Source organism: Ambystoma mexicanum, chromosome 8, assembly GCF_040938575.1.
Source record: "Ambystoma mexicanum isolate Mex_15411 chromosome 8, UKY_AmexF1_1, whole genome shotgun sequence".
NCBI lineage: Eukaryota > Metazoa > Chordata > Amphibia > Caudata > Ambystomatidae > Ambystoma > Ambystoma mexicanum.
This window is the reverse complement of record NC_090929.1, coordinates 618,709,537-618,736,180: the sequence shown is the minus strand read 5'-3', so window position 1 is coordinate 618,736,180 and position 26,644 is coordinate 618,709,537. Positions and strand designations below refer to the sequence as shown.

General features: G+C 46.0%; 1 protein-coding gene across 2 annotated transcripts in view; it reads left to right on the top strand.

The window, feature by feature from the left end:
- Positions 1 to 26,644, top strand: part of PLEKHM2 (pleckstrin homology and RUN domain containing M2) — a 775,621-nt gene that overhangs the window by 421,123 nt on the left and 327,854 nt on the right. For both annotated transcript variants that reach the window (XM_069610321.1, XM_069610320.1), the window contains 4 exons: positions 5,596 to 5,660; positions 5,833 to 5,921; positions 7,642 to 7,774; positions 8,661 to 8,848. In XM_069610321.1, the coding sequence (XP_069466422.1) occupies positions 5,596 to 5,660; positions 5,833 to 5,921; positions 7,642 to 7,774; positions 8,661 to 8,848 (475 nt within the window). The remainder of the gene's footprint in view (positions 1 to 5,595; positions 5,661 to 5,832; positions 5,922 to 7,641; positions 7,775 to 8,660; positions 8,849 to 26,644) is intronic.

Genomic DNA, 26,644 nt, shown 5'->3' with positions numbered 1-26,644 from the left:
AGTATTTGAAAGTATATTTGCAGAGTTATATATAATTGCCTTTTTAAAGAAGGCTTATTTAAAAATTGATGTTAAATAAATAACTAGTTATAACTGAAACCTTGAGTGTAAGTGTTACTTGTATTTACGAATTACATTGCTACAGCTCTACAGCTCACATTTACCCCTCTTAAGATGGGCCTGGCTGCTACGTCACACTACCAACTTGTGTAGTACAGACTTGTACCAAATGGTGGGTTACCTAATACCAAGCAGATAAGTGTTGTCTCATACAGTGTGACTACATCAATTCTTACCTAACACACTCACATAATCTTTTACTCTTTTTATGGGTGTCATATTTAAGACTCTCCATGGTGTCTTTTAGAAGTTATCCTCTTTGACAACTTTTTGGCAATAAGTGCCTATTGTTGCTGGGTTGCCCTAGGGGCTACCCTTTTAACTTCATCTGACTAACCTTGTGAGAACTACAGTTCCCAAGGGTAGAAAGGATCTTTGGATAATGTTTACTTTTATTAGATGAGACCAGCATACACCACCTTATGTGCAGTGCTGGGGAGATACTGAGTATCCCCTTTCTCATTTTAAATGTAACATTTATGTTACAAGGACAAACTTACTTTTAATGGCTGGTAGCATTGAACCTTCTTATTAATTCCGTGCACCTTTACCACAGGCTGTTTGCAAAGGCACCCATGGGTGCTAATTTTACCAAAATATCTCTTGTCATCTTTTTTGACAGCGTTTCTTGTCCTTTCTTATTCCTTCTGCTGACATCTAGGACGTATGTCATGATGCCTACCCCCGGGCATGTGGACCAAGCCCATCAGCCCCGGAAGCAGACAGCTAGACATTTATTAAAACCTCAGCAGCCCCGGCTAGGGGCTGTCTGGGTTCAGCCCTGGTGCCTTAGGCGCCAAGCTCATAATAGAAATCAGTCCTGGCGCCTAGGGCGCCAGGCTCATAGTCATTCCTTACCTCAGGCAGACCATGCTGCAAATGAATCCAGGCCAACGTGAAGCCTGGAGGGGACTATTTTACTACAGGGACTATTTTTTACTCAGGTGTGGTTCTAAGGACTTCTTACCTGGGACTACTTTTGAGGCTATTTAAACACGCCCGACCAGCAACACACGCTTCGTGTTATTCTGCATTCAGCAGCGTAACGCTCACTGTGCCTGCAAGCCAGCATCCAGTCTTCTGCCACGCCCACCACGACTCTGAGCCTGAAAGGACGTTACTTCAGCACGCGTCGCATCGCCAGCTGCAGCGCCGCGCCATACTCACCAGTCCACAGCATCTTTCGACTCGCCGCTGCCTCCATCATTTTCTTCGGCGAACTCCAATACCTGGGGGGAAAAAAAAGGAATAACAAGGTGAGCCTAGAGAGCCAACAAATACAATCACTTTTACCACTAGGCTTACCTGATTTACCACCGGAGGCATTACCCTTCACTACTCCACATCTTCTTATGCCGCATCAATAAAGGAAGAGAAAACAATAAGTTAAACTCGCGCAACTTTTACCGGACAGTGTTGGGTAATACAGACTCTTACCTGAACGCCATCAGCAGCCTCCAGACAATATTTTTTAGCTGCAATTCAACAAGGGGATGCAAGAGTGAACATCGGACATATTGAACTCTTTGAACTTTATAAACCCTGGAGTCCATATTCCTCCGGAACTCTTCCAGTACCCCAAACCAGTGAACTAACTGGTATCTACGCGCCCCTGCATGCCTCGCAGGATGGAGAGCTCATCATTTAAAAACATAATCTGAGGATACTAATTGGGAATATCGGAGGTGACTTGTGGGGAGAACGAGAACAGTGGGGAGGGACCATCACTAAAATCGATTCTCCACTTGCAGGAGAATACTTCTACGGGTCAAGCAGACGAGATTAGGCGGGCCAGTCCAGACTGTCATCTCTGCACTACGCTTCACGTTGGTGGAGACCGCAGCTGTCCGGGTCCGATCGACGCCCTTGTGGGAACCAGGTGAGCGTAACCGTTTACTCCTTTCTGTTCACTTTATCTTCGGCGGGAGTCCTGTGGACTCCCCGCCCAGGCTCCCGAGTGTCTGTGAAGGCAGGAAAAGATGGAGGAGTCCAAACCTCTGCAGCCCTGTGTTTTTCAGCCTGACTGTGAGAATCTGGTTCAAACTGGAAGGCTGGCTGTCCTGAAAAGACTGCCAACCCCCAGGTTTGAATGTTGCATGGCTGTTTGGTTGGCTGGGTTCCTGCATAAAAGTCTGATCCTGGAAGCTGAAGAGGTAGTCGACTACTGGAACCCAAACTGAAGATGAAGCTGAAGAATTTGCGGCTGAAAGAGAGCCTGCTGTGTAACCGGATCCTGCTGCAGCCCTTCCTTCTAATCGTCATGGGGACTCTGACAACAACGACCCAGAGCTTGGCAAGACCCACTAAACTCAAGAAGACCTGCATTTTGAGCCCTTCTACGCCGAGCTGTGACCTTGCGATGCTGCAATACCACACTAACCTGGGACCTCGAGCCATTGTGCGGTGCATGATCTTTCAAATTCCGAATCTCGCTTAAACTTGTGGGCATCTTGCTGGATCTCCGGAGGCACGATTCCAGTCTGAAAAGTCCCCTCACCAGAGTGCTGGACCTTGCAAACAACGAGAATCCAACCAGCAATATATTCTGTCTTCGTGCTCCTGAAAAAGGTGCCAAATCCACAGATCCGCATCCAGCCTCGAGGAAAAGCTTGCCTAGAGCCTTCCCTGTGATCCTTGCTGCAAACGTCCTTCCAGTGTCCTATCTTCTGTCTTTTTAATGAAGGAATTAAACAACCAGGTTTTTGGTTACAGATCCTGAAGTTCTCCTGCTGCAAATTCCTCTGTGCTGAGGTACTGTGCTGGCTTGGGCATTTACTTACCTTAAGCCTCTAGTGTTTCCGGTGTAGTTTTGGAGTGTTTTCTGTGGTTGGGATGTCTCTCATCCAGTTCACCCAGGCCCACTGCTGGAATCCTCTTAGGGTGTCTTCTGTCAAGCCCCTGGACCCTCAACTAACTCTAAAGGTAAAGTACTTACTTGTTCTAAAAGTCTTCCTTAGAAACTCTGACTTTTGCTGCTTAAGAACCTATCCTGACCTACCTGTTAGACACTATACCCTAGTGACCCCATCCCCCTTCTGCCACTGAGAACACTCATGCTCCAAGAATAAGGGAAAGACTTCTAAGGATTGGGCCTTTTGCCTAGAAAAGAGAATAAGTGTTTAAAAGGTACTTGCTTGCAAAATAAATTGGTTGGTAACTGTAACTCTGAGAGTGAACAGTTACAAAAGCTATTACTTACCTTAGAAATGTTCTACCATTCTGAAAAGTATATGTAGCATATTTCTTTCCTTAGAAACTGTTTCACCATTCTAATAGAAAGTAGATGACAGGTTACATTACTCACTTGTAAATAGGCTGTGCCTCGTTCCCAAAAGTAATACTGTTGGCTTCACTATTTCTTTCAGCGAATAGGTGTATAATTTTCCCATCTGGGTCTTGCTTTCCCTGATTTGCTGTTCGCCTGTCCAGAATAAGTCTGGATTAGGTTTTACCTACCTAGATTAACCTTGAGTCATTCATAAAGTGTAACACTGGGTCTGGCTTTCCGTGGTCTGCTTTAGACCCACACAGAAACAGTCTGAGGTTTATACCTGCCTTTAAGTTGCTGATGGCTCCTTTAAAAAGTGTAGAGGTTTTACTTACCTTGAGGTAGCTGGCTCCTTTAAAAAGTGTATAGGTTTTACTTACCTTGAGGTAGCTGTTTGCTAATAAATAAATTACAGGAGTTATTGCTTATCTCAATCTGTGTTTTACAGATCTCAAAAGCACCAGGACTCGCCTATTATAACGGTGGGTTATCACAAAAGAAGTTATAGGTTTTTACTATACCTAGAATCAATGTTCCACTATTGACAAAAAGTATATTATCCAGTTGCTTTACTAAGTGATTTCTTGCTGAGCATCACGTTACAACTGCTAGGGTCTACTACCCTTATATTACTGGAAGTAATCTAAAAAGTAACCATTGGTTTGACTTCCCTAGAACTCTTGTTAGGTGTTCCAAATACGGTTATACGTTTTGGTCTTTGAACTTTAAGGCATAGTGTTGTGTTTTTTATAATTGTGGTTATATATATATAATGTCATATTACTTATTTCCCCCAAGATGTATCTGGGCCTACTTGTATTTAAATAAACCATTTATTTTTACAATACATAGCGTTTGTGTTCATTTGCACCATTTGTATTACAATTTCTTTGTACTGATTATACAGTCCTCTCTCCCTCCTAAGATACGCCTGGCTGCTCTGTCTACGCTACCCTGTACTCAGGTGTTACACCCTTATACTAAGAGTGGAGTCTTGTACTGTCTCAGTTGAATGGTTTTACTAAGCACTTAGTCGGACCTCAGAAAAACTGTCCTAGAAATCTCCACCATTCAAACAGGCAGCAGTGGTCCAATCTGGGACCGCTGCAGGCTTTTACTCGTGCCAAACGTCCAGACTCTCTGGCACCTCAGATGTGGTGTACAATTCATTTGGATCCCTTAAAGTGGGTTTAATCCTTAAATTGAATTTTATGCGATTTCAAGTAATGCACTTGGTGCAATACAGTGTCAATTCACTTTTCAATAGGATACTTGTCCAAATATCCAAGGTCAACTGGCAGTTTCCTGAGAGTCCATTTTTGTAGTCCATTGTGAGGTATAAGGCTCTGGGTCTGCCTGGTAGCATACCTCACAATGGACTACCAAAATTGACTCTCGGCAAACTGCCAGTTGACCTTGGATATTTGGGTATTTTGACAAGTATCCTATTGAAAGTGAATTGACACTGTATTGCACCAAGTGCATTACTTGAAATCGCATAAAATTCAATTTAAGGATTAAACCCACTATAAGGGATCCAAATGAATTGTTTTCTTGTTAATCTCTCCTGGTGATCCATTTAAGAATTATTGAATGGCGAAACACGTGTGAAGAGAAATTTAATTTGTCAGTTGATAACCAACATAAAAGAATGGAAAAAATGAAATCAGGAAAAAATAAACCATTCTTTAATTCAACAAATGCTATCAACGAGCTGTAGCTCTCTTTATTTTCAAGCTGGCACACAACGAATTAAGGATCATAACTCTTGTAGTTGGAGCAAATACTGTTTATCTCCACCCCAAGTCTACTTAACCCTTTAGCTGTGGAGCAGTCTCACAACGGGGATAATAAACTTAGTATGACAACTAACCTTATTTGAAACAAGAATATGGTATTGCCAAGAGCAAGATACTAGAGACGGCAAAAAGAATGACTTCCCTGTAAAAGGTTTGGGCCAGTTCACAAACAAAAGCAAAAAGTGGCGGGGTTCAGAGAGGGAAAGATGCCTAAACAGAAAACTTTCCTAACAGTCTGCACCTAATGCATCGTCTGTGTTCTTCAGCTCAGTCACATTTATTTTCACTGGCAAAAACCAACGAAAGCACTTCTGTGGTCCTCTTGGTTGGCTCATGCTACAGTTCGTACTTAAACTTTGGGGTTCCTTTAACTTATCCAGAATTCTTCAGTCTTCTCTCTTTCGGTAGGAGCTACTGAAAAGCCGTACATGGTGGAGGAGGCGATTTCTTACAATGAACTGGACTATGTCTCGGTAAGTTTCAGAAGAAAAGAATTGTATGCCATTGTTTGTCTGCTGCAATTGGCCCAGTCGACCGAGCCTTGTTACAGAACCAACTTTCAAGGGGATCTTTATTTAACCCTTTCATTGCTTGTTCTCCTCTATGTAAATATTATGCAGGTATTACCTTGTGTTCATTTCGTAGGTTGGATTGGACCAGCAGACTGTGATGCTTGTGTGCACCAATCGCAGGAGGCAGTTCTTGGTAGACACGTCTGATGTCACCCTGACAGAGTAAGTTGGACTTTACATCACCCACAACTTAAATGGAACTTGTCCGTCTAGTAATTGCCTATTTTTCTAATGTTTTAATTTGGAGCGATGGCTAAGGGGGGGGCAGCATTGCTTACTCCTTAAGTTGGTATTTTGTTAAAATGCTATGAGACACTGTTGGGCTGCACCACAACTAGGCTTCAGTAAAGGTGAGATGGGCTGAAGAATGGAACCGTCATGAAATATGAAGCACATAGTGGATTGCGGTTGATTGTGAGCCTTGAGGTAGTGTGGAAGGAACAAAGGCTGACCTGTAAAGTTCAGTGAGAGTAGAGGGATGAGGGCTATGGGTAAACGTGAGGTGTTGGGGTTGTGTTGATTTGAGATGTTCATGTGCAGTTTTCAATTTTTGTCGGCAGAGTTGGCTTGGTGAATGGCTGCTTGAGTGAAAATAGGGATCTGCTGACATTGTGAGATTATTGAAGGGAAGGTATGTCAAATAGAGGGGGTGTGCTTTGTTGGACAGTTATTTGGTGGGATGGTAGTGGTGATGGCAGGGAAGAGGTAGCGGTTATGGTGTGTCCCAGTAGCTGCAAGAACAGCACAAGGAAGCTGGTGTACTGTAGCAGTGAAGGTTACATTCTATTGCTATCGAGTGATGATGATACCTAATAAAAAAAAGAAATAATTAAATTATAATGAATAATAAAAGAACAAAATACTGCATTTTAAAAAAAATATGTGGGGTGAGAAACGGGCGGCTAGGGGGGTGGAGGAATAGCCCCTTCCACCCCCGGCACAAAATCTGTATTTATTTTCTTTATTTTGAGTTTGTTAAAATCACATAGAATTGTATTGTATGGCGGGAGTGGGGGAGAGCATATAGTGGTGCTATGGTCGCGATGGGGGAGATGAGATGGGTTGCTGTATTGGTGGTGGGGTGATGAGTCTTCAGGGTCTTGGAATGCTAGGAAAGCAGTGGGGTTGATTTTTCTGGGCGGTGTTTTATGATAGAGATTGCCAAAACAGCCTGGGTGTTGCTTTTGTAGTAGAAATTGAGACTGCATTGGAGTCTTGGGAGCTCTGGCAACAAAGTGATTGAGAGGGATGGATGCTATGCTTAGGAGATAGCACTGGGTGCTGACGTACTATAGTTACATTAAGGATATTGCACTCCATACTGCAGTGCAAAGAGCAATAGTTGGGAACTCTGGGGTGCTATAACAAAGGTGAGGGAGATCACACTGGTTGATGGGGCGCTTTGACAGTAGTGGCGAGAACAGTGGCTTTAGTGATGCGATGTAGGCAGGGAAAGCCCACACCTATAGGGCCGTAGTGCAGTGATGCACTGGGTGTTTTGGAGGAGAGGGTGTGGGAGACCACTGTAGATGCTGGGTTGTTGTAGTCAGGTTGGGAAGTCAGGACCGTTCTCTCGAGGGTAACAGAGGGCACAGGTGGGATTTTCGAGGGAGGTGGTACAACAGCACTGGGTGATGGGGTGGTAAAGGGAGACATAGGTGTTGGGAGCACTGTTGTAGTGCGGAGAATACTGTCAAGAAGTGCTTGGGTAATATGAAGAGGTTGAGGAGATGAGACTGGGCCTGTTGGCGCCCTATGGTGGTGGTAGGGGAGACTGGTATAGAGGTGTATGGATGCTGTTATCTGGATTTTCTATGCGGTGTACCTGTGACTTCCCCAGAAATGCTGTATTTTCTCAAGGTATCCTACCACTCTCCTGCAGGTGTTTTATCACTGCTCTGAGATCCGCAATGGTAAAAGGCTGCCGAGAGCCCCCGTATCCTGGTATCCTTACTGACGCCACCATGGAGAAGCTGGCACTAGCGAAGTTTATAGCTCAGGAATCAAAGTGTGAGGTGAGGCATCATAGAGGGATTATTGGCAGGCGGGGGGGGGGGGGGGGACAGGCGATCAAATGATGTGTGTCACCTCATGGGGATGTTGTGTAGCATTTAGTGGTCGTTTATTCCCCTGGTTTTCACTGCTGTAAGGACAATTGTGTTTTCTGGGCAAAATATCTTTCCCTTTTTACCAGCACAATCTTTGCTTGCGTGGACGTTTCTTGTTTGCAGAACACTAACTTTTAAACAAAACCGAGAGGAAAGTCTGTCCTGTCTGTCCTGTCTGTCTGTCCTCTTAGCTTCACCACAGTTACAAGTGCAGTCCTTTAGTGGTGCTATTATTGCATGTGCAAGAACACATCGTTGGGTATAGTCTTTTCCTCCCATTGCCAACAATTTTCATGTATGCTCTTTTTTTTTTTGCTTTACCCATTGGATGATAACATGGAATTCTACAATGTTTTTTATCTCACTAACTGCTTTCAACAGCTAGACATTGGTCCGTGATGTCCTCCGGGATGTTTTAGTAGCATCCCTGGTGTTAGTCTTAACATAATTGCACCTGACTTATGACTGCTATGTGCATGTTGTTTTACAGTTGTGGCTCTTGGCCACATTGATTAGTATGCAGACCGTAATTGCCAAATACTTTTTTTTTTCTTATTTGTTGGGCCCCAGCGTAAAAACTATCACAACACCAATTACCCTAGGCATGACCTCATATCGTTCTTATTACGCTTGAATTACAAAGTTTCCTGTCCTGTTAATTTGTTTTCCCTTCCTTTGAGGAGGTGCGCTACCCTGAGGTGGTCGTGTTTGTATTCTCTAGATTTTGAAGGTGTTGCCCCCTTTGAATACAGTGGGAGTTAATCAGTGCTTCCTTTTCTTTCTCTCTGTGCAGGCTGCAGATGTCACAGTGCACTTTTACGGCCTGGTACACTGGGAGGACCCCCTGGATGAAACATTAGGACCTGCCAGCCACTATTCTTCCACTGACCATCCGATCACCAAGGAAGGGATCCTGCACTACAAGGCGAGCACCTCCTACTTGGGCAAGGAGCACTGGAAGACCTGCTTCGTGGTACTCAGGTGGGACAGTGTAAATTATGTGCTAGATTAACTGGGATACCCGGTTAGTGGCAGCGCTGGTGGCTGCATTAGTGATGTGTACTACTGCTCTGGATGCAGACTTTGCAAGCGGTCTTTGTTTAGCTCTTAAGTGTTCTGATAAGCAAATGGGCAACAGTAAGTTACATCCCAGTGGTGAAATTGGCATGGTCTTGATCCAAAGGGACTTTTACCAAAGTTAAAGAGTGATGGCTGGATGTTTTTGATTATATAAAAAACACCAAGGACTGTTTCGGGATTGCCTACTGTGGGTTGCCCAATTCAATAGTCACACTTGGGAAACTCAGTTTCTTTGTTAAAATAGATTTGGATGAGCACATGTCTCTGGCTTGGCTTTCAAGCGCATGTGAGTGCACTGTGTCGTGCTAAAAACACATATTGGGCCACTGTGAGTAGACCATGTGTCTGCTGCTCTCTAGATGAAAAAGACTGAAATCTTTAATAGGTTTTCTCCGTCAAGCAGGTGCAGAAATGTTATAAAAATAATAAGAATAATATTCTTCGGTGGATGCCTCTCTTTCGATTTCTTGGTATTGCTGGACCCTCAGGGTTCATTGATTCGGGGATTCTTAGTCCGAATATTCTGACTCTGTGCAATCTTGTTAAGCGCTAGTTCAGGTCATTCATCAGCCGACCGGTTTCTGTGGTACAGTGTGGCTAAACCACATTCATCAGGGCTCTATCGCGGGCATGTGGATGTGTACCCTCTTTGTTAATATTGCAGCATTGTCTGCGTTAGTTTGAATCCTCTACCTGTAAGGATGACAGGAGGGGGAGGTAAAGGGGGAAAAAGGGGGGGGGGACAGTTCCCATTTTACAACCTCTCGTGTGGATAATAATTATTTAACACACTGCATATGTGACATAATATATGAGGAAGGGGAATCTTACCCTTTCCATGTAGATAGTAATTTTTGCACGGATGGGTGAGGCGGTCTGGGACGTAGGGGCCGAATACAATATTCAATCAAGTTTTACTAGTAAGTGGTCACACTAGCCAAAGCAAGCACTAATGAATGCGATCTAGCATTTGAAAAACCAAAAATTGCAATTACATCACTGTAGGAGTGGCCGCGCACTTGCGTGCCATCTCCTACTGTAAACACACCTCGCGGACGGGATCCGATACTTATTTGAGTCGAGCGTGTGTCTGTCTCCCCCTCTAATCGGGGACTGCATCGGCTGTATTAACGGGGGCTTACCTACTGCTCGTGTCGGATGGGTCTGGCAGGCCGCGCGCGAGGAGTTCTCGACTCTGTGGCTCGCCAGACCCCTATGTTTATGGTTGTCATGGCGCCGCTGGGCGTCACGTGAGCGCTACCCAAAATGGCCGACCCGAAATGGACTAGCGTCCTCCATCTTAGAGTCAGGCTAGGCTGTATGTACGGGGCCATCATATCGTGGACTTGTGCCTGTTCTATATGCTGCTTGCTGCATACTCAAAGGTACTGGCAGATCCTCTAAACCACTGCAGTTAGTTATTAACACAGTCTGGCACGAACTCGTAATGATCTGCTCGTAAACATATTACATTCCAATTAAAAGGGTCAAAATTCTCCGGGGCTGCTCATATTACATATCATTTGTGAGGCACACTGTAACAGCCTGTAAGAGTCAGCTATATCTTAGGCTATGGTTCTCTAGCCAGCGCTGGAACACAAACCCATAGAACCAATTACATGAGCTCAAACTCCTGTGGGACCAAACACCCTGTTGTGCAATCACAGCCAAGAGGCATTCTTTGCCCAAGGCTGTCATCTTCTGGGAGAAGCCTCATCATAGTTTCAATATTTGTGGTCTACTGACTAATTTATTCAGTAGTGTCTATACAAGGTGCTCCTCTTCTTCATAGTGTAGCCAGGGTTTGCCAGCTGGTTGGTTCGTTGAGGCCAGTCTTGTCCGTCTTAAGGCAGAAGATCCAGAGCTGTTCTCTTCTGCAGAGGTGGTCATGGATATTGCCACCCCTTGTGGGTACTGTCATTTTTCCGATGATGGACCATGTGAAGTCTGATGGGTTGTGTTGCTGTTCAAGGAAGTGTTCCACCATTGGTGCTGTAGTTTTTCTAGTTCGTATGCATGACCTGTGTTCAGCAAGGCGTGTTCTAATGGGTCGCATCGTCATGCCCACATACCGCTTGATGCATGGACACGTGATGATGTAAATTACATTGCAACTGTTGCAGTTGGTAAGGTTCTTTTGGGTCCATGGGAAGTGCCATCCAATGTCAATGCCGGTTGATCTTGTAGTGCCGGAGCATGCACTGCACGATCCACAAGATGTGACCGGTTGCTGGGCTCTGGCCCCACAGGGTGTTGAGTCTCGGTTCTTGTATGATTGCACCAAGGAATCTCTCAGAACTCAGAACTGTTCCCCCCCCCCTTTTTCCTCCCTCCCCCTCCTGTTATCCTTACAGGTAGAGGATTCAAACTAACGCAGACAATGCTGCAATAGTAACCAAGAGGGCACACATCCACATGCCCGCGATAGAGCCCTGATGAATGTGGTTTAGCCACCCTCTACCACAGAAACCGGTTGGCTGATGAATGACCTGACCTAGCGCTTAACAAGATTGCACAGAGTCACAGTATTCAGACTAAGGATCCCCATATCAATGAACCCTGAGGGTCCAACAATAGCAAGAAATCGAAAGAGAGGCATCCATCGAAAAATATTCTTCTTATTTTTGTAACATTTCTGCACCTGCTTCACGGAGAAAACCTATTAAAGATTTCAGTCTTTTTCATCGAGAGAGCAGCAGACACATGGCCTACTCACAGTGGCACAATATGTGTTTTTAGCATGACACAGTCCACTCGCATGCGCTTGAAAGCCAAGCCAGAGACATGTGCTCATCCAAATCTATTTTAACAAAGAAACTGTGCGTTTCCTGGATGTTTTTGATGACACTCCATCTACTAAATTGATGGAAGGAGACAACTCTTGGCAGAGTAAAGGACCATCTGAGTGAAATATTGTGGCTTCACTTATTAAGAAGGATGAAGCCTGGTAAAGCATGGAAACCTTTGGGATCAAGCAAATTTGCATAGAATATTCCCATTGTTTAATAGCATGGTAGGCCGGAAAGAAATAATGGTCTGGAGGTTTACACATACCAATGCTTGAGGTTATGATTTATTCAAAACCTTCCACCCATTACCTTTTTTGTTTTCCTTGATCCAAAATGAATTAATGATTTTGCAGGTCATCACCCATACACAATCAAAAAAGCTACAATCTTCGACTTCCATGGTTCTATGCGTTCCATCAGTTTAGTCTGCCAAGCATAATCTCCTTCCTACTTTTAACCCGCCACTTTATTCTGACCTAGTATCCTGATCATTGGGCGGCTACTGTCCACAGAAGAACTGTTAGGCGTTAACTGAAGTGAAGCGTGTAATCCCAAGGTTAGTTTGATCACTTGCGCATGACCTCCTAATTTTGGAATGATTTTAGACTGACGATTTTCCCACCACCCTCAGTTGTCTACCCTACCACAAGCTGCCCTTCATGTTCACACAAGGTTCAGGATTTCTCATAGCAAGTGTTATCTTAACAGTTGGGCCCGGGAAGAGTGTTGCCTAGTCAAATGCATTCTGCCTTTCTAAAAAGTGTGTGCCTTGGAAAAGGTCACATGACTTTGTATCAAAGCACACCCCGTTGATTGCACAATTTTATCCTTGCTGTAGGCCTTTATGGAACTTCCCCCCCAATGCTGAACAGTATGCCATTATTATTCTATCTATGATTGCTCTCAACTCTACTATCTTATAAATAGTGCTTACCAGTATCTCTAGTGCTACAGGAGTCTATGCACCTATTTAGATAGGATCATTCATTGAGTTCAGGACTTGCTGCTGTGATTTGTGTATAACCTGCAGGTCCTGGGTTACAATCCCTTCAGGCTGATCTGTCGTATCATTCTTTAAAGGTTAATAAAATAAGTAGTGCAGAGTTGCATAATAGTGCAGCCAAATGGCAGAATTTTAGTAGCAGTCATTATATAAAATGTATTGATACAAGTTATTATGGTATGCAGTGATAAAATTGCGGGAAAAATTTCGCCTATACAAAAAATCGCGGCAAAAATGCCGTCGTTTGACCCAGTAAAGGTGAACCCCGTTATACCATTTAAGGGGAGCGGGAGTTTGCGGGGGTGTACCCCGCTCCCCTTAAATGTTAAAATGGGTCTGGGGGTGGCCCCTGCATCCTTTACATGGATTATGATGGCAAAACCACAGCATTTTTGCCGCAATATTTTGTAACCACAGCAATTTTTGCTGCGATTTTAACACATGGAACCGTTATTATGGACTCCTATACAATATAGAAGTCTCTTCAGCATATATTTTTATGAAACAAAAATGAAATGTGCTTTCCCTTCTCTTGACAATCATCCTATCTCTTACAAATGAAGTGCTTTCCATAACATAGCACTTTTATTATGGTTTATTTGAATTTGTATATACCGCGCCGCACATTATTGTATTTGAGCGTGGGCCTAGCTCTGAGAAGCAAAAGAGCGCTATACAGAGGTATACAACAATACAGACACACAACAGAATTCTTTGCATAGGTATACAACAGTACAGATGCATAACCGAGCGCTTTTCAAAGGTAGCACAAGAGAACAGATATACAACTGGGGACTGGATACAGAGGAGGGGTACAGCTGTAAAGGGTGGTGGGAAGGAGAGGGGCGGACGGCGTCTAGCGAGTCAGGTGGCACAGGGGGTGTGATGTGATGGCCTAGTTTTTGAGGAGGAGAGACAAGTCTGGTGCCAACTGGGAGGAAGTTCCATAGTCTTGGGGTGTAGGCAGAGAATGCTTGTTTTCTGGTCCTTTCCGTTTTGCAGCAGCGGATTTCAAGTCTGCATGATATTTATGTATATTGCGCCCATACACAAGTGTATCAGGGCGGGATGTATCCTGACTTCTAGTGGTGTGCTGTCCGCTGGAGATACTGAATTTCTCTGCCAGGTAGCTGGGTGACTTGAGGGCAACTGCCTTATAGATGATGTCGCAAGACTTGAATGTGATTTGTGCATGCATTGGGATCCAGTGAAGGTTGATGAGGGGGCGGGGTGATGTGGTTGTATCTGCATAGACCCTTGATGAGGTGTGCGGCTGTGTGTAGTGTAGGACACTTCTCAGTGGCACAATGGAGGACGACGGGAGGCCTTTGAGGAGGGTATTGCCCCCATCCAGGTGGTATTGGAACAGTGCTTGAACAGTGAATCTAAAGCTGTATGGAGGGATGGAGGACGGACTTGACTTTCCGCAGGAGGGAGAGCGGATACATAGCTTGTGGATGTAGAACCCGAGGGACATGGAGCAGGAGGTGAGCTCGGGTGTGAAGCCCTCGGGGTTCATGGTTGATAGCCAGTCTGTATGTCTGGGTGTTCTGTGTTGTTGGTGACGAGTAGGAAGTCGGTCTTGGAGGGGCTAAGCTTCAAGTATGCACTGGACATCTAAGACTGGATCAGCGAGAGGCAGATTTTGAGCCTTTAGATGTCCTTGATGTAGTCGATATTTAGGTATAGCTGTGTGTCATCGGTGCATTGGTGGATGTTGTGTGTGGCTAGGTGGGCTTCCAGCGACTCCATGTATGAGATTACTGGGGAGAGGATGGAACTCTGCGGGACTCCACAGGTGATGAGTAGCATTGGCGATCTAGAGTAGTCCATCTGAACAACTGTTGATGGTTGGCGAGGTAGGACTTAAACCAGCGTAGCACAAGGTCTCTGATCCCCATGCGCCGATGTAGGGTGTCCATGAGCGCCTGGTGGTCTACTGTGTCGTAAGCGGTCTACAGGTCAAGTAGAACCAGGAGGCAGATGTGGTTGTTATTGAGGGTGTTGTCAACCACCTGTACGGTTGCTGTCTCTGCAGTGGCGGCTGGTACATTCTTTAACTGGATGGGTGTAAATATAGCATATGAGCCCACACCACTGAAGGGAGTTTTGGCGGTGTTCTCTTCCCCTAACCTACCCCCCTAAATCCAATAGATGCATGTCACCAACAGTGCACAGGAGTATTTTTCCAATACATTTTCATGATGCCTTTTCCCACAATATGTGCCAGTATAAAACATTTTCCCACTGGCTGTTACGGAGAATGTTCGGAAATGTGCTAATTCCTCTCTACCTTAGAGACCCCGGCACCTTTGCTGGATTTTGAGGACTTTAATTTTTTACCTGGAGAGAGTGAGCCCCTTATTTCCCACTCATGTATTTTTCTGTGATTTGATCTGTTTCTTTTGGTTGTGGAGTCTGACAAACTCCATAGGCATCATCTTTTACCTTGTGGCACACAGCACCTTCAGTGCAGTGGCACAGGAAGTCTTTCAGAGTTCCTAAAGGTTTAAATACCTTTCTCTTGGATAACTACTGTTTCCAAGAGCACTGAAGTGAAATTGACTTTAAATTTGTATTCTTTCTAGACCTAACACACACTATCTTAAAATAGGATGCTGGAGGGGTTACTTAGTATCCCCTTTCTCTAGTTTCTCATGTAACATGTTTGTTACTCTTGCTGGCGGCAGTGGTTTACTTTTAACTACCGTGGTGCGTCTTTACCGCAGGCTGTGTTCGCAGCTGCAGTAAAGCACCCAAGGGTTCAATTTTTGTCAAAATGGCCCCAGTCTTCTTTTTTCGCCATTTCTTTGTGGAAAGGTATTTCTTAAGATTTACTCTGCGTGCCAAACCATGTTTGGTCCCTTTGTTCATTTTGTCTTTGGCGGGATTCACGAGTGAAGCCCGTCTCTAGCTCCAGTTTGTCTGGCAGGGGCAGTAATTGAGGGAGGTGCCCGAAACTTCCTGTGCTTAATCCCCTTGGTTACAGGAATGCACCCAAAGGTGATTGGCTGGCTGGCTGTCCTGCAAGGACAGCCACCCTGCTGTTTGACTGGCAGCTAGGCTGGAATTGATGGGAGAAATTTGCATGGGAATCGACCACTGGACTAAGGAATCTGAAGAAGAACTTGGAAGAGACGCCTGCTGCAACTCCTGGACCGTTGGTTGGCCCGGTGAAGCCCTGCTGTTGTGCCAAAGTGTCATGATGCCTACCCCCGGGGGACCAGACCAGGTCCAGCAACCCCAGAAGCAGGCATCAAGTTATTTTGAGCAAGCCCAAAAACCCCTGCTAGGGGCTGTTTGGGTGCAGTCCTGGCGCCTATGGCGCCAGGCTCATATGGGGAGTCAGTCCTGGCGCCATAGGTGCCAGGCTCATAGAGTAGAACTTACCTGCTGCAGAGCTCCAAGCCAAATGAGGCTTGGAAGGGACTATTTTACCTAGGGACTATTTTTTTACTCGGGTGGGGCTGGGGGGGGAATACTTACCTGGAACTACTTTGGAAGCTATTTAAATCACGCCCGAAGAGCAGCACACGCTTTGCGTTATTCTGCATCCAGCAGCGTAACGCTCACTGTGTCTGCAAGCCTGCATCCAGTCTTCTGCCACGCTCGCCTCGAGTCTGCAGATCCTAGAAAAAGGGAGGAACAGAAGGAGAAGAGGTTAGAATAAGAGCAAAACCTTCGATCCTTACCTCAATTCCGGATCCACCGCGCCTTCGAGCTGGAAGAAAGAAGCATTTTACACGCGCCGCCTCGCCTGCTGCAGCGCCGCACTGAACTCGCCGGCCTTCGATTCACTGCATCCTTCTGCACGTTCCCGCCGCACTCTGGCACCAAAGGGGAACACAAGAACAGCAAAGGTGAGCCAAGGGAATAAACAGAGGCAATAGTAACTACCCCCATAGACTTACCTGATTACCGCCGGGGGTACTATTCCTCTTCACGGGTCGGCGCAGTCTCCATTGCATCCTCGCCGTACCCCGGCCCCTAAGGGGAACAAAAGGACAAGGTGAGACGAAGGGACAAACAAGGGGAACTCTTCTCACCACAATAGACTTACCTAATTTTACCGCCGGAGGCATTATTCCCCGAACTTCATATTTTCTCTCCACACCTGAATAGGGGAGCAAGCCACAGGTTACATTCTGGCCTTATTTTATTGAACTGTATAGGATAAGCCAAATCCTTACCTGAACTTCGTCAGCTACCACGAGGAACTCTTCGCTGGGGTCAAGCTGCAAACTGCAAGGAATCGGACAAGAGTGAAAGTCAGACATGTGAACTCTTACGAACTACATACTTTTCGGAGTCCATATTGTTCTGGAACTCCCCAATTCCTTCAAGCCAGTGAAGCAACTGGTTATCAACGCGCCTCGGCGCTCAATGCAGGATGGAGAGCTCATCTTTTCAAACTATCAGGTGAGACTATAAGAGGGGACATCAAAGGTGATCTGTGGGGAGAACAGCTGGGGTGCGGGGATTTACGCTCAACCCCACGGGTGGTTAATTCCGTTTCTCCATTTACAGAAGAATATTCCTACGGGCCAAGCAAACAAAGCTAGGTGGGCCAGTCCAGTCCGTCATCTCGGCCCTACGCGTCACATTGGTGGAGACCGCAGCTGTCCAGTTCAAATCGACGCCTCTGTGGGAGCCAGGTGAGCGTAACACAAAGCTCTGAATTCGCCTCAAATAGAGAAGCCCTGCAAGGACGACTTCTGCCCTTGAGTTGGTGGGACCAATCAACTCCAAAGTGAACTCGTCTGGACATCCTCTCAGAGCTGGCTGTACTTCCTTGCTGCTGCAGGAACTGAAGTGCTAGGGAGAACACCACCAGATTTGGAGTGCATCACTTGTAAGTTGGCCAAGAGCTCCAGGAAGATCCTCCGGACTCCCAGGAGGCAGGACTGACCGAGCCTGAGCCACCTCAACAGAGTGCTGGACCCCAGATGCAAGGAAAGCCCATCTCAACAGCCAAGAACCGCAGTGGTGCCATTTGCTATAGATGTGACGAGCTGAAACCGTGAAGTGCCACTGATTTGAAGATTGCCGGTTGCTGTCACTGACCACCCCATTGCAGTGCAGGAGTCCCCAGAAGTCCTCCCTTTTGTCCCCACGATTGAGGCACAGGAACAACAGGATCTGCAGAGCTGCACAGGAACGGAAGCCAGCTGTAGCCATGTCTTCTAACCAAAGGTACTGTACAGTCTAAGAGAACTTACTTCTTACTTAGTAGCCTTGCTTGTTCTCAGTTGAGACTCTTGGTTGCTTCTGTAGAGTTGTTAACAGCTTCTTTACCTCGCAAACCTAAACAGCTTGTGGCCCTACTTTGATTTCTTCTTTTCTACAAAGACCTCTTCTAAAACATTGTGCAAGACTTTTACCTACCTCTGAGAAGTGCTTCAGCTCACCTAGACTTTTGCTCAATTGACATTGGCTTGACCTGGCTCCCTGAATGACTCTTCTTCCCTCTGACTGTGTGTTTTGTCTTCCTTGCAGGAAGGGGTTAACCTACTTTGCATTGGGTGTTTCAAAATTACTTCCCTGCTTCAGAATATTTGTATGGTCTCTTGTTTTATTCTCATAACCAGTTTCTTTGACATTCATCTCAGTATTGCTCTAAATGTATCAATAATATAATAATGCCCAGTGTCCTAGCTATTTAAGTCACCCGAGGGTGTAGGAAGTGTTTGTGTGCCATCCCAAATGGGTATTTGCTGATTAAGAGAAAATAAGGGTCTGTATTTTGGAGGTATTTGTCTGTGCTATTATATTGTGCCCTTCTGAAGAAAGCTTATTCAGACTGACTGTTAAATTAATAATTGTTTAATCAAGAAACCTTGAGTGTAAGAGATTAATTGAATACTGGTCACTTTAAATCTTTGTAATTGCCCCACTGCTCACATTGACCCCTCTTGAGATAAGCCTGGCTGCTCAATCACGCTACCAACCTTTGTAGTACAGACTTATAGCAAAGGTTGGGTTCCTTTTGCCAGGAGGCCAAGGTTGCTGTAGTGCTCTCAAAGGGTAGTGCTCTAAATCTTGCCTAACACTGGCTGTGCCCATCCATTTCCATGCTGACTGCAACATTATACCCTATTATTTCCATCTAAGAGCATACTCCTGTTTGCTGTGTGCATAATGCCAGTAATAATACTATAAGAAAACATGTCTGTGTTTGTTCTGCCAATAAATGGCAGTATCCCCACATAAGAACATTTACCATTAAAAATGTGCGCCAAAGTATAAAACATGTCCAAACTTGCTGTACTGAAGGCTGGGGATGCAAATGACCCCAGCCTTGCATGGTTCATTGAGCTCGTGTGGCTGGGAAAAATTAACTGTGAAAGGGAAATAGTTTCTCTTTTCCAGTTAATAGCACTCCCTCAGCTGAAAAAAACAACTGAGTGAGTACTCTTATTTAACTGGGCTGGCTCCTCCATAATGGGTGAGAGGGGACCAAGACCTGGTGGGTCGACGCCTCCTCGCCCATTATGGACAAGCCGCCCTTGCATCGTTGTGCTGCATCTGGGTCTGAACATGGATTGGTTGGTTTAGAGGAGATTGTTGGTGTCAATGTGTTGCTGAATTGCTTGGCTACCGCTTTCTCGATTATCTTACTGTTAGGTAACATTTTCATAGTAATGGTAAATCTTCCTGACCAATGTCAACCCCAGAACGTTTTGCTTTACTGGTGGATTATTTTTCCTTATATCCTCTGTGAGTGGGAGCCTTTTTCTACACTCGCAGAATCTTTTACTCGTCTCATGGGTGTTATTTTTTAGACACCCCATAGTGTCCTTTAAAAGTGATCATCTTTGACAACTTTTTGGCAATAAGTGCCTGTTGTTGCTGGGTTGCCCTAGGGGCTCCCCTTTTAACTTTCTCTGGCTAACCTTGAGAGAACTACAGTTCCCAAGGGTAGAACGGATCTTTGGATCCTGTTTACATTTTATTTGGTAAAACCAGCACACGCCACCTTATGTGGAGTGGTGGGAAGATATAATGTATCCCCTGTCATGCTAAAACTGTAAAAATTCTGTTACAGCAACAAGCTTACCCTCAATGGCTGGTGGCAGTGATACCTTTTACTAATTTGGTGCACCTTTACATCGGGCTGTGTTCACAGCTGCAGTAAAAGTACCCAAGGGTGCTCATTTTACCAAAATGGCCCCTTTCTTGTTCTTTCGCCATTTTAGTATTTCTTGTTCTTCCTTCCCCTGACATCCAGGGTGGGAAATTTCTTTGTGTTATTTTGTTTATCTTCGGCGGGAGTCCCCTGGACTCCCTGCCCAGGCTCCAGTCTGTCTGTGAAGGCAGGAAGCGAGGGAGGAGTCCAAAACTCCACAGCCCTTTGTCTTTCTCCTTACCTGAATGAGGACAAACCCCAGTGGGGTGCTGGCTGTCCTGATTGGACAACCAGACTGCCCTTTGTTGTAAAATGCAGGGAGAGAATGCAGAAGTTGTGCTGTAGTTCCTGTTAAATGCTCCAAACCTGTAAGCTGAAGACAAGTCGACCTCTGGAACCAAAACAGAAGAGGATGATGAAGGAAAAACGGCCGAGATGATTTACAGCGACCAGAGAACCTGCTGTGTAGCCCGAGCCTGCCGTAGTAGCCCTTCCTTCCAATTTACATGGGGACTCTGAAAACGACGAGCCCGACACAGAGCCTGGTGAGACCCACTAGGCTCAAGAATATCTGCATTTTGAGCCATCCCACGTCGTGGTGCGACCTTGCAGGGCTGCAATACCCCAATACCCTGGGACCACGAGCCATTGTGCGTTGCGCAGTCTTCCGAATCTCGCTGCAACTTCGTGGGCAATTGCAGGATCTCCAGAGACGCAAATGAAGTCCAAAAAGTCCCCTCACCAGAGTGCTGGGCCTTTGTAACAACGAGAATTTAACCAGCGATATATATTGTCTTCTGTGCTCCTGTAAAAGGTGCCAAATCCACAGAGCCGCATCCAGTCGCGAGGAAAACCTTGCCTAGAGCCTTCCCCGTTGATCCCTGCGGCAAAGTCCCTTCAAAGGTCCTGTTTTCAGTCACCACGACAAGGAATCCACTGACCGGGTTTTGGCTGCAGATCCTGAAGTAGTCCTGCTGCAAAATCTTCTTCTGTGCTGCGGTACTGTGCTGGCTTGGGTATTTACTTACCTTAATTCTCTTGTGATTCCTGTGTAGTTGCGGGATGTTTTCTGTAATTGAAAGGCCTCTCGTCCAGTTCACCCAATCCCACTGCTGGAATCCTTCCAGGGTGTCTTCTGTGAAGGCCCTTGACCCTCAACTAACTCTAAAGTGAAATACTCACCTGTTTGAACAGTCTTCCTAAAGAACTCTGACTTTTGCTACATAAGAACCTATCCTGACACTGCCTGGTGGACACCAGACCCTAGTGCCCCCCAATCCCCCTCCTTCTGCCACTGAGAACACTCATGCTCCAAGAATAAGGGAAAGACTTTTAAGGGATTGGGCCGTTTGCCTAGAAAAGAGAATAAGTGTTTAAAAGTTACTTACTTGTAAAAGAGTTGGTTAGTAACTGTAACTCTGAGAGTGGACAGTTACTAAAGTGCTTACTTACCTTGAATGTGTGTTGAACTATTCTGAAACGTATATGCAACACCTTTTTTCCTTTAGAAACTGTTTCACCATTCTAACAAAGTAGATGTAAGGGTATATCACTCACCTTTGATTTGGTTGTGCCTCTTCCCAAAAGTAATGCTGTTGGTTTCACTTTATTATTCCTGTTAGGATAATTGTATGCGTGTCCCCCAACTGGGTCTTGCATCCCCTGACTTGCTGTTAGCCTGTCCAGAGTAAGTCTGCATTAGGTTTTACCTACCTAGAATAGCTGAGTCATTCATAAAGTGTAACAGAGCGTTTTGCTTTCCCTGGTCTGTTTTAGACAGACACAAAGTCTTAGGTTTATACCTGCCCCAAGTTGCTGATAGCTCCTTGAAAAAGTATATGGCTTTTACTTACTTGAGTTAGCTGTGTGTCACCCAAAAATAAGTTACAAGAGTTACTGCTTATCTCAATCTGTGTTTCACTGATCTGAAAAGCACCTGTAATTGAATATTACATCCTTAGGTTTTACTCACCTAGTAAAACTGTGTTATCACAAAAGTAGTTATAGGTTTTTACTATACCTAGAATGTGTTCCACTATTCACAAAATGTATACTGTCCAATTGACTGATGGGATTTGTTGCCGAGCGTCACGGTACAACTGGTAGGGTCTACTACCCTTGAATTACTGAATGTAATCTGAAAGTAACCATTGGTTTTACTCCCCAATAATAGGTGTGACATATACTGAATGTGTATGAAAAGGTTTGACTTCCCTAGAACTATGGTTAGGTGTTTCAAATAACATTTCTGCTTTGGTCTGTGTACCTTCAAGCATAGTGTTGTGTTTTTATAATTGTGATTACATATAATGTGATAGTACTTATTTCCCCCAAGATTTATCTGGGCCTATTTGTATATAAATAAACCATTTATTTTTACAATACAGTGTTTGTGTTTCTTTTTTAATTTTTTTTATTTCAGCTTGTTTTAGTTGCTAAATCAACGTTTTCAATTCATTATACAGGTGTTTTGTTAAGTTTATACAGAAGAAGTGAAATGCACAAATTTACAAAATATCACAACATATAATACACAGTATTTGAATGCACAACAGTAACATAATAAAAAGAAAGGAACATTTTTGTATCTGTATTAAAAACATTTACGACCAATGTCAAATTCATTTAATCTAATAAGAGATAATATAAGTTAGATTTTTTTTCTCACTATATCGCTGCCCTAAATAGATCAAAATAATAAAAGCACATAAAATAAAACGCCTAGTCATAATTAAAGGAAAAGTTTAAAACTATTCTAAAAGATATGTCATAAGATCTATAATATTAAAAGATTATGCTCAGTTTGATAGTAATGTCAAATTTGGAATTAAAGGAAATCCTTCTTTTCAATCAGATTTAATGCCAATAAGTATTGAACTGTAGCACTATTAATAGAAGTGATTTGGGCATTAAATATATAATGCCACATTTGTTGCTTTGTCAATGTTTTAAATTCTAGATTACTCCTACGTCCCGTCCCCCTTTCCTCCATACTTATGGGACATCTCTCCATCCTGTGGGACGGGACAGGAGCACTTGTAAAAAGCATCCAAAACATTTTTTTTCAAAAATGTGTCCATCCTCTCTTTCTTGCGCGGGGCCCGGCACGCGGCCGTAACCCCGCCCACCTTGGCTCTGCCCCGCGCATCGCCCATCAGTCCTTTTCTCTGCTCTTTCGATACTGGACGCACTTGCATCCTCAGAAGATTTTCTTCCCTTTTTTTCCTCTCTGGCTCTCGCTAGCGATCGTGTACTAGTCTGTATGTCGTTCAAACTAGACTTTCCAGATTGTTCATCGTGCCACGACGCTTCGCAAGGGCGGATCCCCATCATCTTTGTTTAGAGTGTTTTGGTCCGGATCACTGTTGGGACTCCTGTTTTTACTGCGGCTCCCTTTTGGTCCGGGCACTTCAATGTCGTTTGGAGCGTTCCTTCGCATTTTCAAGCGTTCATCGACGAAAAGAAGAAATGCCTGGTAAGTTCTTTACTTTTCAGAGCACCCCGGCCGGGGGATACCTTCCCAGGTTCCTCCCGGGCCGGGAGGAGCGTTGATCGCTCTGTCACCGGGGATTGCGCTGAGGTGCCAGTTGGGCCTAATAATTGTACCAGAGTTTTCTCCGAGGGTCTCCGTAAGGGGCCTGTGTATACCGAAGCACGCTCTAAGGCCCATCCTGTGTGGGCTATTTGTAGACCCTGTTCTACTGATTCGGGGGGTACCGGAGCTCGCTCTGAGGCCTCTCTTTCGGCTCCCCTCAAGAATAAGACCGGGGTGTGCCCCGAGGCCTTGGGTGAGCTCGGTGTCACCGAGCGGATGTTCGAGGCCTGCGCGGATAAGGCTGTTACCGGACCTGGGTCCGAGGTCCCTCGTACAGAGGCTAAAGTTACCAACAGTTCTGAGAGGCCTGGCAAGGCCTTATTGGTGAAAGCTGTTTCTCACCGTGCCCGCTCTTGCGGCGACACCAGACCTGTTGAGCGGGCAAAGAAGGAAAGTTCTTTCTTTACCGGCAGTGCTGTGGTCCTTCCTTGGAAGGCTAATTTGGCGGTTGGTATGTCGCAGAAACATTCCAGGCCTCATAGTGCCGGCTCTGCCGAGATCCCTTATGTTAAGGCTCAGGTGTAGGGCTTGGTTCCGTGGGTGAACATAGAGTCCCTTGTGCGCATCCTTATCGGCCAGTCTGATTGGAACGCCCGGATGCCCCTTCTGCACACTGTTTCGTTTCCTGCGGGGTCGGCACTGTTGATTTATGTGGATATATGTCGGTGGAGGGGCTGGTGTGGAACCCTTCCCCGTTATGTCCCTGGAATTATCCTCCTCATGAGAGGCCGCCTCAGGTACCAAAGCAGTCCCCAGCGGAAGCCTTTTTCGGTAAATTTCAAACACTTGTGCGTACCGACCCCATGAGGGAATATTTCAAAGGGCTTTTTAGAGAGATATGTCCGCCCGCGCCTCCCGCTCCACCCGTTCCTCCGGTTGTTCCGCCGGCGCCTCCCTTGCCTACAGTGCCTTCCCCGACTCTTCTGCCTTTGCCCCCATTGTCCCCAGTGGACAAGGCAGCACCCGACACGGCTCAGCAGAATCCTGACCTGTCGGATGACGCGCAAGGCCATCAGGACAACAAGGACCTGCCCCGCTCTATTAGAGCTTTCCATGACCGGGTACTGGACATGATGGCCTTCTTAGATGTTCCGGTACCCAAGGCACCCGCTCCGCAGGAGGGCATGCTTTCTGGGGCGTTCACTCTGCTCCTTCGGAGAGTACCGGCCTGTTCTTGCAGAAGGACGTTCTGGCCGAGGTCTGTAGGGTTTGGGAGAAGCCACACTCTGGACTTTTCGTCAATAAGAAAATTGACGCACGATACAGGCTGCATTCTTCGGAAGAGGTGGCCCTGTCGTCTTGTCCGCCCCCCTCCTCCACAGTGGTGGCTGCGGCCACTTTGCAGTCCAGGCCTGTAGCATCCTCTTCCACGACGGCTACTCAAGTTCTGGGAAAGGAGGATAAACTCCTTGACTCCCTTGGGAGAAAATTTTTCGCCAACTCGGCCTTGCAGCTCACGCAGGCCAATGCCGAACTGGTGTTAGTGGGGGCTAATATGTGGATGTGGAAAGGTCTGTCAGAGTTTGAGGAGTGCATCCCGGTCGAGAAGCTGTAAGACTTTAAAGCAGGATTATCCGACGCCCGAGTCTTGGCCCAGTATCACCTGGAGGCTGCGGCTCATCACATAGACACCTCGGCTTGGGGCCTTATGTTGGGGGTTGATACCTCACGACAGGCATGGACTGCATGCCACTAAATTCTCGAAAGAAGTGCAGGACAAGGTGCTGGACCTTCCGTTCGATGGCAAGGAGCTCTTTAATTCTACAACAGATGTAGAGCTCACCAAGACGAAGGATAGCACTCAGACAGCTAAGTCCTTATCGCTCCTTGTTAAGACCCCTTTCAAAACCCAGAGACCATTGGCGCAGAACAGACCCTCCTCTGGCTTTAGGGGATTCCTGGATCGGAAATCTCGCCAAGTGGATACCCCTTCGGGGAATAACCGCCGTAGGCAACAACGGACTCAGCTTTTCTCCCGCTCCTCAGCCTCCTCCTCGGGTTCAGGTGGCAACACCACCGAAAAACCTACAAAATGAGGGTTCTCCACGCTCGCACGAGACCCCGTTCGGAGGACGCGTTGCATCTCATTGGGAGGCGTGGCAGACCATCACCGAAGACAGATGGGTTTTGTCAGTTGCTCGGGCGGGCTTCCGCTTACCCCTACCCCACCCTTCAACCCTCCCTTTCAGCAGTCGGGCTCGCCCTCCCTCAAAGCCGAGGTTCAGAAACCTCTGGACCTCAGAGCTGTGGAACCCGTTCCCCTCTGGGAGCGAGGGGAGGGCTTCTACTCCCGGCTGTTTGCGGTACCCAAACCCAACCAGGCTGGCCTGCGCACCATCCTAGACCTTTCCCAGTTCAGTCTTTTCCTACCCCAAGAGAAATTCAAGATGATCACGCCCAGCCAGATACGGTCCTCCTTGCAGAGGGGCGATTGGCTCAGTGTGGTGTATCTTCATGATGCGTACATGCATATTCTGATTTGGAATCCACACAGGAGATATCTCCGCTTCTTTTTGGGAGAGGAGCACTTCCAGTTTCGAGTGCTTCCTTTTGGCCTCAGCTCTGCGCCGCGTGTCTTCACGAAGATGATGTCTGTGATTGCGGCCTATCTTCGTCTGCAGGGTATACATGTGCATCTGTATTTGGACGACTGGCTCTTACGCAGCCCTTGTCCGTTGGAAGCAGCGGGCAATCTTCAGTCTCTCATTCAGCTCCTGTTCCACCTTGGGCTGTCGGTGAGCTGGTGTTAGGGAGAATTCTCTGTTTAGGCTGAATTTCCTAACCTAGTGAGTCCCCCAGCAGCTTTGCTGGATTTTTTGGGGTTTATTTTTTTCTCCTGCCAAGAGTGAGACTCTTTTACCCTCACTCTTGGACATGATTTGAGTGTGTTTCTTTGAATCTAGATGTGTTTAATGGGCTATGGGGTCTTTTACCCCATAGGGCTTCATGTGTTTTGGTGATGTGTGTTACACAGCACCCTCAGTGCAGTGACACAGGGGTGTCATAGTGACCCCCCAGTATAGACTCCATACCCTGGGACGGACTACTGTCTCCCAGGGCATGTAAAGTCACCAGAATTTAAGACTAGTAAAGTCAATGAACAGAACCAGTACAAACCATCATATTGTGGACGTACTGGCTGGGGCAATTCGATTGCCCCAGGGTCTGGTAGTCGAGGGGGCAC